The 20,781-nt window shown below is 39.1% G+C and overlaps 1 protein-coding gene across 1 annotated transcript in view; it reads right to left on the bottom strand.

Annotated features, from left to right (window-relative positions):
• Positions 1-16,989: 16,989 nt before the first annotated feature.
• The window catches only part of LOC128373851 (major histocompatibility complex class I-related gene protein-like), a 115,494-nt gene continuing 111,702 nt past the window's right edge, over positions 16,990-20,781 (bottom strand). Inside the window, exons 4-5 of the mRNA XM_053334046.1 lie at positions 17,712-18,014; positions 16,990-17,171 (exon numbers count right to left, since the gene is read on the bottom strand). Of these exons, the coding sequence (XP_053190021.1) occupies positions 16,990-17,171; positions 17,712-18,014 (485 nt within the window). The remainder of the gene's footprint in view (positions 17,172-17,711; positions 18,015-20,781) is intronic.

The following is a 20,781-nucleotide window of genomic DNA, read 5'->3' as shown; positions in this document are numbered from 1 at the left end:
CTTAAAAAAAGACTTGATTTTTATATCACTGTGAAAGAGAGAGTCTGTTTCAAGATGTGACAAAGCCTGACTTGTATTAGTTGTGTTTAAAATACTCAATGAAATAATCGGTCTGTCTCACTTCTTTTATTTTGGCAGCTAGCTCCATTTATTTCCATTACACTTTAGACCAATGATGATTATAATTATTCACCACTAACCCTGCCTTGTAAACCATAACTAGCCTGGTCAATGAAAATGAAACAATATCAGTTTTTCATTTGACATGAAGAAAAAGATTTTATAACTCCCACTTGAAACTATTCTGGTTTTGGGCAATGTTTACCAGAAATTGAGCTAACCTCCAAAAATGTCAAGAGAGGTTTTAACAGGATTTACTTTTACACTTGAAAAATGTTGAGCAGTGATTGACAAGTAACTCTAAAGGTAAATTAATTATAGTAAGTTTACTGTGCTTGTATTTACAATAGCAATATTGTAACAGTGAAATGAAACACAGTTGTTTAATAATACTGTATTACTTCATTACATTTTCAATAGTTGTATATAACTTAAGAATACAGCACCAGACATTTTGCAGTTATTCATGTAATGAAACTTTCAAACCACATTTAAATTCGATAAATGAGTACAGAGCCAGCTGTTTAATTGACATATTTTTATTGTAAACTGTTGAACAGGAACAGACATATTTACTGATTTACATTGTGTGTATACCATGTACATACCACTGTGGGCTGGTAGATGAAGAGCTGCAGGTTCATTGTGGCTGTTTCCTCTTTTACCATTCCTCCATTTCAATATATAAATGTGATCTGCTGATCAAACAGCACAAAACATTTTGCTGTGTAGATCAATATTTACTGACCAATAGCACCAGTGAAGACAGTTTTGCATGTCTTGTCTATGCTTTATGATAAAAGCCACATAGTGTTACACCAGTGAGAAGGTTTGAACTGCACGAGAATCAATTTAACACAGTAAATAAGATTGATTTCTTTAGTGTTTCCAGTTCTTATCATATCTGAGAAAACATTGCACTATAACCCATTAAGCCATAAAAGAAGCAGAGACTATGTGCAACTTTCTGTCCTTTAAATATGCAACACATTTTTCAAATTTGTGTATTAAACATTGGTAAATGTTACAAAGACAATATGTAAAATGCTTGTTTAAGTCTGGAGCAACAGTTAATCGAAACCTCACAACAAATATTGAAACCATTTCTTAAACCTACTATAAGTAAAAATATCAAATCACAGAACTTGAATCAAAAAGAACACAGTGTTGGGTAATTGAAACATGGAAGTCAAGTCAAGCGATCAGGAAGCGAGCAGGTTTTAAAATGGTGTTTGTGCATGTGTACTTGTCTGTAAATAATCCAAAAGCCCACCTTAGTCCACTTTGTGACAGGGGTCCGCTGGGTTTGGATCCTTTAGATTGTCCACCTCTGCTTCGTGTTCTTCAGCAAACAGAATAACAGCTGCTGTAGATTCACAGAAAAATAAAAAATATTTTACAATCACTGTCTGTGTAATAGCATTTTTGTAAGACTGTCAAACATAGAATCAAACTTTTGTTGAATAGTTTAGACTTAAGACCCTAATGGTAATTTTAGCAATCATATAGGAAACATGAAACATAAGAATCCCAGAGAAATTGAATGTGATGTAAAAATGTTGATGAGAAATACCTTTTGAACAGAGTGAAGCGATGTCGTTGTTCCCTCCTGATATTCAACAGTTAAATGAGGAGAGGACAGCCAAAGTGATGGTGAAGTCAGGTCTCCATCAGGTTCAGGCTCTCCTGATGAGTCATAACCAAACAGTCTTAAAGTGCAGTTTTCTCTGTGAAACTGAGAAACGTACATAACAGAGACAGTATCATTTGTGCGAGTTAGTATCTAAGAGCAGATTTAAGCAGATGACTACTGCAGCGTTTGTGTTTGAGGTAAAATAAACATAAAGTAAAAATATAAGTTCAGGCACATAGTATAACAAGCCCAACTGCCACAAGAGCGATAACATTTGCTTTGATTGTGGATTTTTAAGATTCTTACAAATAAAAATATTAAGTGGACACAATCTCCCTTATTCAATATCTCTCTCTCTCCTTCTCCCTCTCTCTGTCTTTCAGAGTCTCTCGCTCATCCATCCTCAAAGGCTCTCAGTTTCATCCCATACATGATGCTCCATCCCTCGGTGATTCGCAGAGGTCAGGGGCGTGATGTCCATCCACAACTCCTGGTTTCACCAAGGCAGACGCAAGAATTGCGTTTGGACAATCAGCTCCAGACCTCCATGCTTCTCTCTGTCCTCTGTATGTTCACACACACACACACACACATATATTTGCACAGGCGGGAGGGCGGCCCGGTTCGCTGATTGCTGAGTTCAATTTAGGCTCAATTCAATAACGTCAGTGGGCGAATGGTGAGCTTCCATACAATAATCACTTCCTCCACTTTGCTGAAGCTCAGTTTCATAATGGTGTTTGACCCCCAGTTCGCCTCAGGTCAGCGCTTGTGGATGGACAAGAAGGAAAGGATGAACAGAATAGAACAGAGGAGTGAGCGGGAAGGCAAGAGAAAGAAAGAAGAGAAAAGAGAGAGAGAGAGAGAGCTCTAACTCATGCTTGTCCTCTGTGTGGGTGACACCATGATGAACGAAGGGGTCACCACCCGGGGGCAGGCCTGTCCAAAAGGAGCCGGCGATGTGACCTCGTACAAAAGAAGAAGTGGGTCCCCCAACTGTCACACAGATCAAAGAAGACAAAAGCCTGAGATGATAACTCAGCGCAGCAGTAGAGCGCATTATTATCAGACACATGAGCAGCAGTGGTAGTAAATTTAACTGAGTTGGAGGCAGGAGGGCGGAGGGGGGGTGAAGAAAACCTGAAAACGAAAAAGTAAAGCTCTGACTCGCCCTAATCTGATTTGCCGTACGCAAAATTTTCTCTTTATCTGATTCGCTCTGTGAGGCGTTTTCTCTTTCTGTGGGAGCCCGTCTTTATCCAAATGATGTGGTCTTTGGTGAGGCCTGGCCTATTCATGGGAACCCCATGTGCTGTGCCCACCATTGAGGTGCAGAGCAGCATGGCCACAAAGGATGGCAGCGTTTCAGAGAGTCCTTTCCCTACAGTTAGAGTCTCTGTTCAGAACAGTTTACAGTTAAGACACAGAGCCAGAAAATCTACCTCACAATTTAAAGAAGTGAAAAGAAAAAAAAAACAAATGTTACTTGAATTCTGTATATATTCAAAAAAATTAGTAAACTGAAAAACATTTGAAATTTCTGATGGAAATTAATGCGTGTCATGAAAAAATTACATTATACACTCATTTGACAGTCAAAGATACTTTACATGACAAATTAAATGATTATTATAATTCATTGTAAGTAAAGAAGAACCAATAACGTCAATAAAATATGAAGTTTTAAACTTTTTTCCAGTTATGAACTTTGTAATTAAGTTTGCTAGTATCTGTATAAAAATATGAACCCTATATTATACATTCAAATAAAAGTGTTAAGCACAAAAACTCCAGACCAGGTCATCTTATTCCACCTTCTCAACAGGCTGCAGTCATGCTCGTCCTAAAAGAGGCCTGAAGGCCTGAACTCATCTAGTCTATCCAAGTACTGAGACCTCACAATCTACTAAAGCCTATTTCAAAAAGACCTGCCCTGTTTAAAAGTGAAATAAAGGTGTAATGCATAAATGTATATCAGTTAGTAACAGCTCAAAGAAAAAAACAAAACAAAAAAACAAGAAAAGGACAAAAGTGCAGTAGTGACCAGAGTTTGGACCCTTTGGGGCCTAAAATCTGGAAATCAAGAATAAGTGCACAAAGCATGTGATAAAGTCCCTCTTCATCCTTACATGTTCGATAGACATCCTCCTCTCCCTTTCTTCCTCCCTCAGTTCTGGCTCTAGTTTTAGCTGCATCGTTGTCGACGTCTGACCGCACTTGTCCTTCTTCTCCATCTTTCACTCTCTCCGCCTCTGCCTCCTCTGATCCTGCGTCCTTCTCCCTCTCCTTCTTCAACCCTTTCTGTCCGGCCCTCCCTCCGCCTTTACATTTCCTTCGCCCTCTCTCTCTCTCTCTCTCTCTCAATTTCCCCGCCCTCTCTCTCTCTCTCTCTTTCACTCATTCCATGTCTCTCCCACTCTCCCTCTCCTCATTTCATGCAGCGCTGGGGTTACCTAAGAGACTGGGCCTCAATGGAGAAAATCTCCTTTGGTACAATGAACTGGGCGAGAGGCAGAGGGGAGGGGGAGAGAAAGGGTGTGTGTGTGTGTGTGTGTGAGTGTTGGGGGGGGGGGGGGTGTATGAGGGGGTGTTGGAGAGAGGAGGGTAGGAATAGGGGGGGGGGGGGTTAAACTACAAGGAATGATAGTGGGATGCAGATGCATGCAGGAATGGAAGGGGGATTCAAAATCCTAAAAAATTGTGGTGTGATTTCGCCTATACGGTCAGTCTTTTGGCAGTTGCCTGCTGTGCCCCCCCCCCCCCCCCCCCCCCCCCACCGACCCACCCACCTGCTCCCCAGTCAGCTCACTTGGTCTAACTGAGCAAACACAAACCCCTTTAATGGATTTCAAGTCAAATTTTTCATGGATTCTTAATGAAATAAGGAAATAAAGTGGTCTTTTCATGAGTGGAAAAACTAAAGTTTAACTCCTTTTTTTGGGCAACCACCAAATAAAACTGAAGACTGTCCTGATAACCGTTAGATGGGAGGCCTCAGCTGTGTCAGTGGTAGCCATTTTGTTTGTTTACTTGTTTGTTTGCTCTCGGCAGGAGCGCAAGATGAGACCCAAAGGATCAGAGCCCTCTTTATAAAGACAAGTTTCGACAGTGTAAACCCTCTCTTCCTCTGCATCGTGTGGGCCCCATTCAGCACAAGTAATTACACTATCCCCCTTTAATCTATTCACAGTCTCTGTCCGAGAGGTGTTCCCCAAAGAAGGGGACAAAACACACACAACCTTGTTTAGAGGTTAGTTACTGATTAGCACCAAAACTGTTGCAGTTCATTTTCCTGCTGCACCTTATTGAGCTCCTCTGCGATGCTATTCAGTTAGTCGTTTGTCTCTGTAGTTAGCAAACAGATCCCCCGCTGCTCAGCTCTGTGTCTTTACAACTCTCCCCTCAGCCCCTTTTCTCATCGGAGGATGTGAGAAAACAATAGGGCTAATAAAAGAAGCAGAGACATAATTACACCACGGCGATGAAGTTAGTGCTCCTACGCCCCGAACCATAAATACCAGCAGTGTGAAATGGGATATGTGGGTGACTTTGGGGTGCCTTCTTATTCATTTTTATGCACCAACAACGGCGACTTATTCTTATTCCCATGTATTTCCTGTGTACATGCCAGGCTGAATCTGGGATCTCTGTGTTAATGACTCTATCAGGCCCTGATACCCAGAGGCCCCTGCTGAGGCAATGGATCCAAGAGGATTGGGGTGTTAGAATGTGGCACAGGAGGTGTCAAAGTTGGGTTGTTGGCGCTGTGTGTGTGTGTGTGTGTCCAAGTATGTGTATGTGTGTGAGACAAGGGGGAGAAGGAGGTGGGAGGGGGTTGGGCAGATTGTCCATGGTGCTCACCCCTCCGGGCGGGGCTGAATGAAGTTATTTCCAGGCCCCTGTCCATCTGTTACCGTGGCAGCAGCAGTGACCAAGGTGTTGCCATGGCGAGGTGGACACAAAAAGGCGTGGCGTGGGAACGGGTCCAGGGGTCAGGAGTGAGGGTCAGGGGGTCAAGGGTCACAGCCAGCTGGACAGCACACAAGAGGAGGCCAGGGTGAGAAAAGAAGGAGGGAAGATTTGATTTGCTTTCTCTTTTTTCGCCCTTTCTTCTCTGGGTTTTTGCGCGGGAGGGAGACGTCCGAGGAGTGGACAACACTGGACATTAACATTGAACTGGGGCGGTGAGATGAAAAAGGGATAAGTGAAGGAGGGGGGGTTGAAGAGGGTGAAGGGGGGTGAGAAGGGCCATGGGGCTCACAGAGAGGGGCCCCCACTATGTCCAGGCTTTTCGAGGCTCCCCTGCATTAGGCCTTATACCTACTGGTGTCTAATCGCGCATAGCATTTGACAGCCAATTGACTCTGGTCAATGTACACGCAAATGCGACTATTGAGAGGATGTGGACTGCTGCATGTGCGTGTGTGTCGGTCTGTGTGGCCACGGCCTGCACTTTAGTCAGATAAGTGATACCCAGAGAAAACAAAAGGCCATTGGACCAGATTTCATTCCGGTCGTTTTGAGCTCAAAACTGCTCACAGACAATAAGACAGACTGAAGGGGGGTAATGAATCAATATTTTGGGAACATGGGAAAAGACTATTTCTGAATATTCCACCATTTTAATTTTGTTTCACCTGCTGTCCTGGTACTCCTTTAAGCCTTCAGTTTAATCAGAGCTATAAAAAAACACTAATATATAGTAATGCACTGATTTGACACAGGAAGGAGTTTACAAAGTTTGAAAAAGGATCAAAATTGATTAATGTCTTATTGAGATGTTTGTTTATTGAACCACTACCGACTAATTATTGTATAAGTCTTTGGCTTTCATAATAGAATTTATATTAAAGAATTAGGTTTTTGCTTTCTTTGAATAGTTATGAGCCTTCGGGATTGTTTTTGTGTTATTGACTGAATCAGTTATTCTTTCACAATTTCAATTGAAAGCACTATTATAGATTTGATGATGCATTCAATCTTTGCAGAAAAACAATAATTAAACTCTAACCTAATTAAATTACTGTTGGGTTTAATTGTTACACTCCCATCTTCACAAACTCATTTTCACTTGGACTAAGAATCTGTGAAATATTAAAATTTTGATGGGAAAATCTTAATCCAAAATTTACAAGAAGAAATGAAGAGAATTGCATTTTATTTTGTAGTCTAATCTACAGGTCTTCTTCGATTGATTACACAGGTTTAGTTGTGCTGTCTCACTCAGTTTTTACATTATATCAAACTTTGCCTTGCAATCCGCCCAATGAATCAATTCTTAACTAGCTTTTCTCCAAAACACCAGTTTATCTTGAGATGATTAGATTCTTGTTAAACCAGGGCAGATAATCTATTGTTAGTGGCTAACGAGGTGTAACAATGAACATACTGTACGTCAAGGTTTGAGTTGATTTAACAGCAGTGTTACTATTTAATATACTTACTACTTATACTAAAAAATAATAGCTAAATAATACACACATGCCCTGTATATTCTCATTTATTTTGATTTAACATTCATCTTCATGAGAGCTTAATATTTCAAACTTGAGAACAACTATTACTCAAAAAGTGTATTTTTACAAATGTGGTAACAATAGATTTTGGAAAAGTTTTTCAGTTTTTCTCATGCACTGAGATTTGAGCCTTATAGCCTTGGCTATTATGATACAACATACAATACAACATAACAGGATGGGATACCATACGTAATGTTTTGAAACAATATGATATGATATGATATGATATGATACAATACGATACATTAATACAATATAATGAACCGTTGCATCGTGAACCCAGCATGCATTTAAGTGATATTTTGGCCTATTGGAGGCAGTTTAAACAAGTTATTTCCACATCCAGCAGTTATGGAGCAACACTTTCTGTCCTCCTGGTGAACGTAAGTCCGATACTCACTCTCTTTTAGCTCTGTGTTTGCTCTCTATCAACTCCTGAGGGAAATATCTGGCTCTTTAGCTGCTAAATGCTCCACTATGTTCACAGCTAACTGTGTCTGTTTGCTGTTTGGTGCTGATCAGGTAGTGTACAGCGGGCTTTTTTGGAGCTTTTTCTCTGAAAACAGCTGCCTGCTACGACTATGAGAGACAGTTAAGTATTAAAATCTTAAAGCTGCAGCTAAAAATTGAGCTAAAACTCTGTAAAGCCAAGGTTCTCAATCACTGGTTCTCCGTAGGTTCATCACTACAGCCACACACAACACATGCAGCTTTAAAGGTGTAACATACAGCACAATCAATGCAGTATCACTTAAACTTCTCAGATTCCAGCAGAAATTACATCCACAAAGACTGATCATTTGTCATGTTCTGTAGTATTGCTTGGAGACATTCCTACTCCACACACAAAACATTTTCTTCCCATAACAACATCAAATATCCAAATGAAACGATCTATGCTGAAGCTTCATCACATCAGGCCTCTCAGCTGGACTGAAATATGGCAGCAGTGAAGAGCAAGATTAAAATGTCCACCTGCCCCGTAACGAACTGAAAAAGACGGCGAACCTTGAGCCGCATCAGTGGATAACACATTATGACAACGTGGATAAGAAGTCGCTTACAATGCAATTACACACACAAGAACACACACATGGACACGCACACATACACAGAGTAAACACACAGGGCCCCCTCACACTTTAATAGTTTCTGGGATGAAGGGACAGGATCCATACTCCTCCACAGCCCGCAGTAATAGGATTAGGAACAGCCTCAGGAGGACATGGCAGGCCAAGTCCAACGCTCCGTTTGACACCTTTTGTCCACAAGCCCTGAGACGCAGATCACAGCAATAGGATGAGGGACAAAGGCTTTTGAATATTGTGTTGTAGCTACAAATATACCCTGATGGGAGAACGTCGAGCCCCGAGTTCCACTGCACATAAAATGAACAGACAGCGATTTAGACAACTCAATCAATTTTTAGGATGGATCAAGTGTTTGAGAAACCTTTTTTTTCTCCTTTTAAATCAATGAAACATTATTTTGTCCTTTTAGCAGAGAAGGGTTAGGATGCTTGTTTAAAAAAATAAATAAATAAATGTATTCACTTAAAGAGAGTTTAGATTATTCTTATGTTTCAAAGAATTTCCCAGAAATTTATACAAATAATATTGACATAAGTTTTTTTAACAAATAGCACAAAACATTTGAGTTGTAAGAAATTGTAAACAAGCAATGAGAAAAGATTACTTTTTGGTTTATCTGGCATGATTATTGGTACATGATATTAATTATGATTTTTTTATGATAATTATTAATTATGAACAAAAATCTATACATGTTGACATATATACCTAGATCCACAACTATAAACTCACAGTCACATACATTTAAATAGACAAGCATATACTTTATACACACACCTCTGGATATAAATACTCTATGACGGATAACGTGTATATATAGTTTGTATACACACCTGCATACCTAGATACAAACATACCCAAATACACAAGACAACAAACATGAATAAAGACAAATTTCCATTGCTGTAGGCCTCTTCCCACCAAGGAAAGAGCAATTTTAATATATGCAATATATATACACATACTGTAGATATATTCTGCAAAGTTCCTGTAGGTGATGCTCTTCTCTTTGTCTGTTATGTGGCTCCCGCTGCTTCTACTAACGCTGCAGTTTTTCTTCCTCTTTTTATTTCAAACAAACCACAAACATAAAAACCATCACTTCCTGTAAATCAAAGGATTATTTCCAGGGAAGACCCACAACATGCTGATATGAAATTGAGTTCACTCACAGTCTTCAGCAGCAGAAAGGATTAGCTCAGTTGTCATGGACATGGTTCATTTTCTTTTATCCTGTATCTCTACTAATTAGACATTTTAAGAACAATGAATCATTTTCTAAACTGTTGATGTTTCACCTTACATGGAAATATACAGTCACCTGCCACTCCTTTAGTTACACCTGTGCAATCTAATTCAATCCAGTTTTGCTTTAAATTCTACTTTCATTAAGTTTATACATTTATACAAAGTGATAATCGACTACATTAATATACATGAGGGGGGCAAAATATTAGGAACACCAATCTATACGACGCACCCCAGTATATATCATCACCACTTAGTACAACCTCAATAATAAACATACAGTAGAATAATCAGTTTTTTGACAATTTCAACAAAAACTGAAAATGTATAAACTTGAAAAAAGAAGATTTTATAGCAGAGCTGTTGTATTAAATTGAATTAGATTGCATGGGTGTACCTAATGAAGTGGTAGAAACATGCTCAACTTCTTTCTTCTTTTTTAGTGTAATGCATGGGTGCAAGAGCTTTTGCAAAGTCATGATGTTGTGGTCAGTTGTGTTATATTTCCCTTACATAAAACTCACTAAAACACACGTGCTTTTGGATATATGTTGGTTCTTTAATGTCAGATGGAGTTTCACCACAGTAAACAAAACATTGTGCCATTTAGCAGCCTTTAAAATGTACACATTTAATTGAATCCTAAAATAGATAAACATGCAGTAGTTCACACCAAGTGCTATTAAATCATTTATTTTTTATTTTTTCCTTTGAGGCCATGACAACATTTTTTTTCTCATTGGCCCTGAATCTTATGTTTTACAGACCTCTACAGACCTCAGTGAGACCTCATTTGTTTGTGTACAAGATGAAAAAATGAAACTCAACTTCAAAAATGTCTCCAGCATGATCTCTTATGTCAGCAGTGATTTGTGTTTTTCTTCATTTATACACTAGCATGACCTGTATCTATAGCAACCATAGAACAACCTGTATCTATAGCAACCATAACACAATCTGATGGTGTTTTGTGCATTACATACCTCATGGTAAAGTGGTAAAGATTGCCCAAAAAGTTTGAGTTAATGGGTTTTGTTTTTGACCAGATATCATCATGACACAAAGTAACCTCTACCAAACAGTTGAGCAGACCTACAAAGGGTTAAAATGAGATTCATATCTGTTGGCTGATATTTTCATTTAATTTCAATTATGTTCTCAACTTAGTGAATGTATTTCCTACTTCTAATAGGTGACATTTGAAAGAAAGAAGCCATAATGTAATTTGATCCTCTCTTGAATTGATATTCAGGTGGTTCTGTCTACGAGCAGGCAGCAGTTCCTCCTCAGTTTGAACGATTATTGACATTCCCGGCGATCTCCTCACATCCCGTGCCATGGAGAGGTGACACAGAGATTCTCTGTCCTCTCCCCTCCCAGTGCACTCTGGGAGAGCGACCAAAAGCAGTTTTACGACCAAGAGCTGCTGACGCTCACTTCCTGCCAAGAATCAGAGAGGCGAGGTTCAAAGTGATCAGCGGCTCACATACCAACACACGTGCATCGAGAAACACACATAAATCACACACAAACCCTGGCACACGTGTTCTGAGATTTAGTTTTGGATGCGTTCACACCAACAGACCTCTTGCTGCTTTCAATTATGGTTTTTGTCTTTTTTAGAAGCGTGACCATGCATGTCTTAAGACGAATAATGTTTGTGGAGAGATGGAAAATGTGGCAAACTAGCCTGTTCTCTGAGTACAACAAAAGAGTGAATGACAGTGCCTCATCATCATTTCAACCTGCAGTAAATGCACCTTTAGACTGCGTGACAGCGGCATATAAGTAAATTCATTGATTGCCCCACTTTGCAAGATGACTCTCATAAAATCTTGGTTAGCAAACAAGCTAATTTCCCTAAACAACAGGATTCAAAGTCAGACCACAGTTATCCTTCTTAGATGTCTCTTTTTGTCAAGGCTGGCTGTTATTTTCAGGCAAAGAGCGAGTACTCTGATGGAGACTGCTGTGGTTGCTGGGAGATTCATGATGCACCTGCAAAACTTTGATTGTCTCATTTGGATTACATAAGATTTACTCACTGTCATGTCACTGGGAAATTCCAGCTTGAGTGTGATTCAAATACAATGTGCAGGTCAGCTCCATGCGTCAGGTTCCAATCATTTGTCACATATCTAGACTAACACTGTCCACAGCTGTTTCAGAAGTGAGAAAACAAAAAATCTAATGTCTGCTGTGTGTTGCATGTGATCAGCATCATCATCTGTGGAGCTCCTGCATGTTTCTTTTAAATGATATCCATCAATCCAAATCAAATGAGATAAAATCAATAATTATGAGTACAATTTCCAGTTACACTGGATGAGAAAATCCCAACAAAAGGTGTCAAAATGTCACTTTGGGATTTGATTTGTCTTTCTATACTGGTGTACAGACACTACTTTTTTATTTAAGTCAAAAGCAATCGGCACATTTGATGTTATTTAATGAAGGAAACACCACAAAACACAGACATATTTGATAAAATATGTCATCATTATCAGAATGGAAAAAACATTGAGTTAAGAGTCTTGTCTCCCCCTCTTCACAGATGTAAAGGGTACTATTTGGACCAGCACACCAATAATATAGATAATTACACTGTACATTTTCAAACTGTTATTATAATTTATTTGGTAATTGTGAATTTGGAGTAGCTGGTGTTATACAGTGTCACATCATGCAGTCACTCATTCACACACAGCTGCAAAGTGCAACTATATAGTTTTATAAAAGAACAATAAATGTTTATGAGTATTTTTAAGCTGATTATGTTGGTCTTTCTAAGGTATTCACGGTATTTTACATGGAGTAAAATGACACTAATAGTAAGTAAAGCAAAATGCTGATGTGTCTAATATGTGCTACTTCAACCTGTATGATTCGCGCCTTGAAATATTTTTTACTATTTAGACAAAAGTTGTAGAAATATCCAGAATTGTGAATATTCATACATGTTGAACCTTAATGACAGACAGATTTAGGAACATTCCGTATTGCCAAAAGCTGTATAAGTATATATATATGGTATGGGCACATCACATCTCAACTTAACATTGTGTGTGGTAAAGTTCAACACATGTTTCTTTAAACTTCTTGACATGCTTGCTCTCTCTTCCCAGCGCCGAATGAGAGCCTGATGAATCAATAAGAGCACAAAAAAAAGGGAGGAAAAGAGGGAAATTGTCTGAGTGGCAGAGACGTCTGAATAAGAGCCAACGGTCAGAATTGATCACAATGGAAAAGCTCCAGAGAAAGTAAAGCCTTCATTTTCAAAGTCATGTCTTCAAAAACAAAACAAAACATTGAAATGAAAAACATTGTGTGTGTGTGTATGTGTGTGTGTGTGTGTGTGTGTGTAGGTGTGTGTGAGAAAGTATGAAAAAAAAGCGGTGCATGTGATTATCGGACAAGAGCCGGACAGGGGCCAGGCAGGGCAGCCTGCAGACGGACGCAGAGAAAGGGGCATTTACCTTGAACTCTAATCGTCCCGTCTCTGGGGCGGGGTCAGGTATTGTAGCTGGGTCTGACAGGGTCAGGAGGGGACAAGAGGGGGAGACAGGGGGAGGCGGTGGGGAGCAGGGACAGAGGCTGCCCCTGAGGTCGTGGGGCGCTACCCCTGTGGGGGGTCAGAGAATGTGGGGGCAGTGGGGGGAGGGAGGGGAGGTATTGGCAGATTTTCGTGGGGTGCAGATGCTCAATATGCAGATGTCTAATCGAATTGTGCAACGATGAATTGGTCCCCCCTCCTGATTTGCATCAGGACAATCCTTGGCAGTGGCTCAGGGGTCAGCGCAGTTCCCCTGGACAAAATGAGCAGCCGGCTGCAGACGCCCCTGAGAACGTGTGAACTTGAAGTAGACTTTACTCAATGACAAGGATATTGATTGATTCAAATTTCTGTCTGTCTGTCTGAGAATGTGTCTGACATCTGTCTTTCATGTGAACAAGTTGTTTCTCAAAGTATGAAATGGAAGAAAACATTTATGATTTTGCATCACTTCACCGTAGCTACTTTACAGGTTCAGTGTTTTGCTAAAAAAAAATTCATAACAGAACATTCACATGCTTCCACTTCATGCATTATAATTCACCTTGTGGTAAAACATAACATTAAATTGTAGGACTGCAATGATTAGTCTCAATCTGCATCTAATTTGATCATCAAATAATCGGTTTTGTAATTTTTAAGGAAAAATTTGCTGATTGCAGCTTCTCAAATGTGAGGATTTTAAACCTTTATGTGTTAAACATGATAGTAATCTGAATATCCTGTTTTTGGACTGTTGATCAAAAAAAAAACAACTGAACAGACAAACATTTTTATAGCCAAAACAGTTAATAATCAGCAGATTAATCGATAATGGCACTAATCTTCAGTTGCAGCCCTAATAGACTACTCATCAAAAGCCAACACAGACATTTAAAACACTTCATAAAGACTGTCCTTTAAAGCCAAGACGGTACCAAGAAATTAGCTTAAGGTGCTTGGCAGTGTCCACAGGCAGATGTTTAGTATCCAATCAACTTTTTGACTCTCAAGCATACTAATATTATTATCCATTTTATTGCAAATAAAAGCATACTCTGTTAAACAGTAACTGAAGCCATCACCTACAGCACCTAACCTATAGCAAGCTGATAATATAATGTGGTGATGACATTTGACCATAGAGAGCTATCATAAGACAGAAATGGCTCCTCTGTACCATTACTGATCTATCACCATGTTTAACATAATGGCTGCCAACATACATTGTAGGTTAAAGGCTTTTTGTTTGTGGTAGTCTTTAAATGCTGACTGTAATATTTTCTAACCCTAACTCTAACCCTCCAGGTTTTATACTCTCTGTCTTTATGTGGAAAATCTGGAAATGTCACAGAATAGGCTCATTCTTCTACTTTCATGCTAACATGAAGCTGAAGATACACATATCTTCCTCACTACAAATGGAGATGTTAAAAACTGACACCCTTTGTAAACCTTTCAGACAAATTTAGATTTAGACTGGTGTATAATTACCAAGTAACATTAGTACATAAAAAATGCTGTAGGTTTCTGCAGTAATGTACTCATGTATCTGCCTGTATGACTGAATAGACTGAATGACTTCTGCAGTGCATTGTACTAATTCAGGAACTATTTTACCTGAATCCATTTGCACATTTAAGGTGTGCATCACATTCTGTAATATGAATTCTTTCATATCTCCATTTGACATCAATATAGGTGCTGATTGTAAGAGTTTACACACACTTTATATCATTAACTCTGCTGTGGAGACTTCAAGAGGAGGTCTCCACTGACCAAGACCAAGAATGTCTGAGATGTTTGTTTGCTCTGATAGATGCAGCACTTGTGTTTACAAGTTTCTGAATGACACAAATGACTGTTTTTGCGGTCATCAACACAACACAGACATTAGGGAAAAAAAGACAATATAAATCTATGAATCTATTAGCCTGTCAAGGAATTTTAACTACAAACCTGCTTTCTGACATCAAAACATCACGACCATCACTTACAGTAGAGGTCTATGCAGGCGAACGTTTCCATAAGTAATTTGCTGTGTATCTGTTGCTGAGTTTTGAATTAATACATTTGAGAATTTAATTGATGATAATTTGATAATCAGAAAACTCTTTATAATGTTGGAGGTTTGAAAATGCTCTGTCAGCTGTATCTCTGTGGTGACCCGCTTGACAACCGAGAGGTTCAGAGTTATGTTGCACTCTAGTGGTGACATAGAGAAAGACACGCTCTCAGTCACAAGTCAGTGTTCTTTTCCATGAATAAACCAAAAGGTATCTGTTTTTGTAGTAATGTGAGTAGTGTTAGTCTTAGCATAATCCCATGATTTTCAAGTGTCAAAGACAAGCTTCACTTGAGTGTTTCCCAAAACTTGTTTTGAAACAATTAAGTCTACACATCTGAACATTTGAAGTATACAGGTTTTCAGGATAATTTTATTCATTGACTGAAAGTTAAAATAAATACTAGATAATGTAAGAACAAATAATAAGACAAATGACACTAACATGTATCTGTTTGTCTAGAAAAAATGAAGTTCACCAAAATAAATCCCCAGTGAAAAGATGATTGATTAACAATTCATAATTAATTATCTTGCAGATGACGTGGACACAAAACTTAACTGAAATGAACAAATGTATCAAAAAACAGAAGATATAACTTTAGAGAAGATGTATACTGTCATGTAAACACATCAATTTGCCTTTTAGGCAGTATGCAATAAAGTACATCAACCAGTACAAGTAAAACTGTAATTAATCATTTAACACCAATAATCTGAGCATTACAAATACACCAGTATCGAGTAATCAAACTATGGAAGTAATCACAATGAAACAAAGAAACAAAAATATTAAAATATGTTTTTCAGCTGTGACCTAGTGCAGAATCTTTGTATTGTATTGTTAGTGTTTCCAAAATGAAACTGTCAAACTAAGTGTTAGTGAAAGTGTTAGTAGTTCAACATATAATGTTTTAGTATGTTTGGTTTCAGCTTTAATAGCAGACGTTTAAGTGCTGAGTATCATCATGTCCCTCATTAATGGATTTAATGCTAATGATTATCAAAGACAGTATAAATTTGATACCTAAAGATAAAAGATGCCTCACTGGAGTAACGTTGTGACTCTTTGGTGTCTGGTAGCTGCTGCAGTGATTCATCTCCACCAAAGGTCTGAGGAAACAGCTGGACAGCAGCATCACTTCTCTCCATATGTTGTTACTCCTGCAGTGGAGGATTCACATCACATTAATGCTTCTGTCAGCTCTCAGATCATCTTCACAGATATCATTCTTCACTGTATCCACTGAGGACCTGAAACTCATTGTAAATGTATGGTAAAAAAAGAATAACATATTGATGCCACATATTCTTTATATGAATTCACTATTCTCCTGCAAAGCTTTTTTCTGTGACTAAACTTGATAATTTGACTGTGAAATCCTGTAGTTTTTTATTGTATTTTTTAGCATAAAAAATATTTCAGTATAGTGTAGCTAGTTTTGGGAGAGATTCTGTATATGTATATCTGCCCAGTGTTAATGACATTATGAAATACTCACTGCGATCAGTTACGAGCTGCATCTTTGTCCTACGAATGTCTGAAGCTAAGAAAAACAATGGCAGCAGTTCAATTTAAAGTAGTAACAAACAGATGAGAGACTACAGTATTTCAACATTTAAAATGTCACAATTTATGAAAGCATACACAGAAAAACACTAATACATGTTTTACAGCAACATCTTGATAATTTTACAGATTTCTGCATTTATTTCAAATGGAATTCCAGTTAGAGGTCAAGTTACTGAACATCAGCCAGGTCACACTTTGTTTGTTTTAGTCATTCAGAATATGTGCTGAAATATGTTAAAACAGTGAAGTTAAAATGGCTTGAAGAGTATTGTTGACCCTCACCATAATTTCTCCTTCTCCAGATGAAGACTCCAGTGATGCAGACTGCCAGGAGCAGCAGTCCTACAACACCTCCAATAACAGGACCAGCAGGGAACTCTGAGGGAGGAACTGGAACCCAAATAAAACATTCACAGTGTGTCAGGAGCATAACTATACACTTTAGACCATAATGATGATTCGGAGTGACACCCAACTGTGTTAGGACATAGCGTCAGGTTTGATCTGAGGAGATTGTGGAAGAACGGCACCATCAAGCTTCAGCTCTATCCCGTTGCCATGGAGATTTAAAACACAGCAGATAGAGTCAGCCAGAGTCCGCACAAAAGTAGTCACATAGCGATATTAATAACAGTTTTATTTTAAAGTTTGTCTTCTTTTTCTTTCACATAAAAAATGGATCATCATAAATAGGCAAGCGAAAGTTCCTAAGTGAAAAATATGTGTTTTCTCTTTTTGACCGGCCCCGCCCGCACCCACAATATTTTTTAAAAATTGAACCCGAACCTGCCCGACCCGCGCATCACTGGTGCATGAGGTAACTAATACTCATCTCAGAGAGTTCAGGGCTGATAACATTGTTTCAAACTCATTGAAACTGTAAATCAGAATGCACATCTCCTGAACATTCAGGGCAAATTACAGTCTTACCCCAGTTGGATTTGATCACAGCTTTGTCCAGTTTGGTGATGATGTCGTCCTTCACACCAGAGAGCTGAAACACACATTCGTATCTCCTCCAGTCTTCAGGTGTGACTGATGAAAGGTTCAGGTCAACACTCATCTGGAAGGATCCATCATGGTTGGGGAGGATCTCTCCAAGTTCCACGTTCTCATGAAGCTCCTCTCCATCTTTCCTCCAGAATATGTCGGCTCTGTCAGGGTAGAAACCTGTAGCGTGGCATCTGACTGGAGAGGAGGGAGTCTTCTGGAGGAGAGACACTGAGGGAAGGTCTGGAGAGACAAGGGGGAGGGAGGCAGGGGGTGAGGTTAGAAAGAGAAGAGACATGTAAAAATTGGGTCTATGAAACTACATCAGGTCATGTGATTCTACCTGTTCTCAGCAGAGAGTCCTTCCCGTAGTACAAATATCTCTTCACTAACTCAGGACAACGCTCAGTGAGGAAGTATCTCCAATAGTCATTGTTTGGTCTATCTCTGTCCCAGCTGTGTTTAGTGATGACAGCTTGTGATTTTGGAGCGATCCATGTCATTGTCTTCAGGTCAAATGCTATGAAATCTTCTCCATCGTAACCAAACTGAATAAATCCATCAACCTCTCCGGTGTCATCATCCCATTCACAGCTGTCCATCCTCTGGAGGATGTGGACACCTGAGAGAGGAAGAGGGAGAGAGACAGAGAGAGAGATCCCACAGAGGGTTACAAGTGGCTGCAGCTTATGTGAGGCTTTATTTTAGAGAAGGCTGAGGAACATGTGGGAAAGTTCCTACAACCTGAGGGTAATCCATCCAAAGACCCTGAAGACTTCAAGTTCATGTGGTCTATTGTAACATGCTGACATCAAACAGCCTGACTGCACAACAAAAGCTCCTTGAAGCAAGTGCAACTTTCAACCAAGTAGAAAAATGAGCAAAAAGACAGTCCAAAAGCAAAATGAAAAAAGACCTATCTAACAATTCACTCAGCTCAAAGTATTGTAAATTCACTTTCTGGAGGAAGTTGATCAACAGACATCGTAGTCATTGAACTTGAGGGCATTGCCATCACAGCTAGTAAAAAGATCAACATCTGCCAGACCTTTGCAGAGAGGTGTAGACTCTGACACACATGTACAACCACAGCACCCATGCCTTTTACCATCATCATCTATGGGTAATGTCCACTTCAAACCAAAAGATGTCAGGAACATCTACCGCAACCTGGATCCAGAAAAAGCGACGCGGTCTGATAAAATTCCAACAAGGGACCTCAAAGAGTGCACTGCAAAATTGGCCAGTCACCTCAGTCATCTCTCCCAACTCCTTTTCTCCTCCGACATGTTACCTGATCAAGTGTAATGCAATAATCTTGTACAGAAAAAGGAATCCTTTCCCGGATCTCTTCTTTGGGAACATGAAAATCAAACATAGTAAAAAAGATGGAATTTCTCAGGTTTAACATTAACAGAAAACTCGATGGTAGAAGCAGAGCCACTGTCTATAAATCCCAGGTCAGGAGTGTGATGGAGTATTCCTGCCTCGTCTGGATGAAAGACTCACAAACAGTTCTTAAGCAGCTTGATAACATCAAGAAAAAAGCATAGTTGATTATTGGTGTGGATGAGGACTCTGCCCTAAAGGATTATGCCATCACCAAGCTGAGCAATTGCATAACAGTTGCTGCTACAACTGTTCTTTATAAAATGGACACCCCCAACTGCCCAGAAAACCTGAAAGCGCTACCCTCAGCTCATATCCCTGGTCAAGGTTACAACCAAGCCATGCCTTGTCACTTCACAGTCCTAACACCAAATGCCTTGACGGGAACTTTCTTCATTCTGCTGTAACAACATGGAACAACCTTCAGCCCCTTCTGCTGTTGGGCAGATCACAACAAGTAGTGTTCATGCCTTCAGGAAGAGACTGAACAACACCTCAGCACAAGAATGCGATCCTAAAGCCAAAGGACTCTCAGCAATAAAAAAATCAGTTTTTATTTTGAACCCTGTTGCTCAGTTTTTCAGTGAATGCAGCACAAAGCAACCAGTGGAACTATATGAAATATTGACAACCCATTAAGAAAAAGTCTTGCACATTACATGAACAGTAATACTGAGTGAAGGATACAAAGGTATATGCACATTTAGCAAACTGTGTATGTGTATACATGTTCATATGTTTACATGTGTGCAACTATATCTGTTTGCTCTTGATCAAAAACACAAATTGACATTTTTACATTATTTTTACTTACTTCCAGTTTGGTTTAGTTGTTGTTTCAGAATGTCAATTTGATCTCTTAAGTCGTATTGGCTTAACACACAACGATGAGTGTACCACTCCAAGAGTTGTGGATCATCGTCTAACACTTTTTGTGCCAAGCCCGGTGTGGCTTCTGGCTTCTTCCCGATGCTGTCACAGCGACCTATTGAAACTTCATTAACCAACCCGACAACCACAAAATCTGGGAAGGTTTTGACTCCAGAGGTCGCTGTGAGGAAAAACTTCAGCGAGTGTTTCACTGTAAGAGAAAAAAGTTTTAAAGGTTTTAAGTTCATATCCATAGTCATGACATTTAATTACATAGAATATTTTGCCCAGCATGAAACCTCAGATACACAAAGTAAGTGATGAGCTGGTGATGAAAGTAGAACATTTACCAACCTAAGAGCCAGATATTATAATTGGACTGATTGAGACTAAACAAAAGCTCAAAGGAGAGTGAATATTGACCTTCTATTGGCCAGGAAAACAAAAACACAACTCAAAATACAAATGAATGCTGGATGTGTTAAAAGGCATTTTTTTTGTTGGTATATTTGCCATAATGACTATATATGCTTCATTAACCTTACTAATCGTCATTTTATAGGTTTTAGGTTAGTAATGACTACACAGTGTAAGCATGAACGTTTCACATCACATTTTTAAAAAAAATCTTAAATGGTCATTAATATGAATTATTAATAAAGTAAGAAGCTGCTGTGATATGACTCCAGCAAACTATGTTTAGTTGGTGTGGTGGAAAAAATAAAACAACACTTTACAAATCTGATTTAAT

The sequence above is a fragment of the Scomber japonicus genome, chromosome 15, assembly GCF_027409825.1.
Source record: "Scomber japonicus isolate fScoJap1 chromosome 15, fScoJap1.pri, whole genome shotgun sequence".
Lineage (NCBI taxonomy): Eukaryota > Metazoa > Chordata > Actinopteri > Scombriformes > Scombridae > Scomber > Scomber japonicus.
This window is presented reverse-complemented; position numbering and strand designations above follow the sequence as displayed.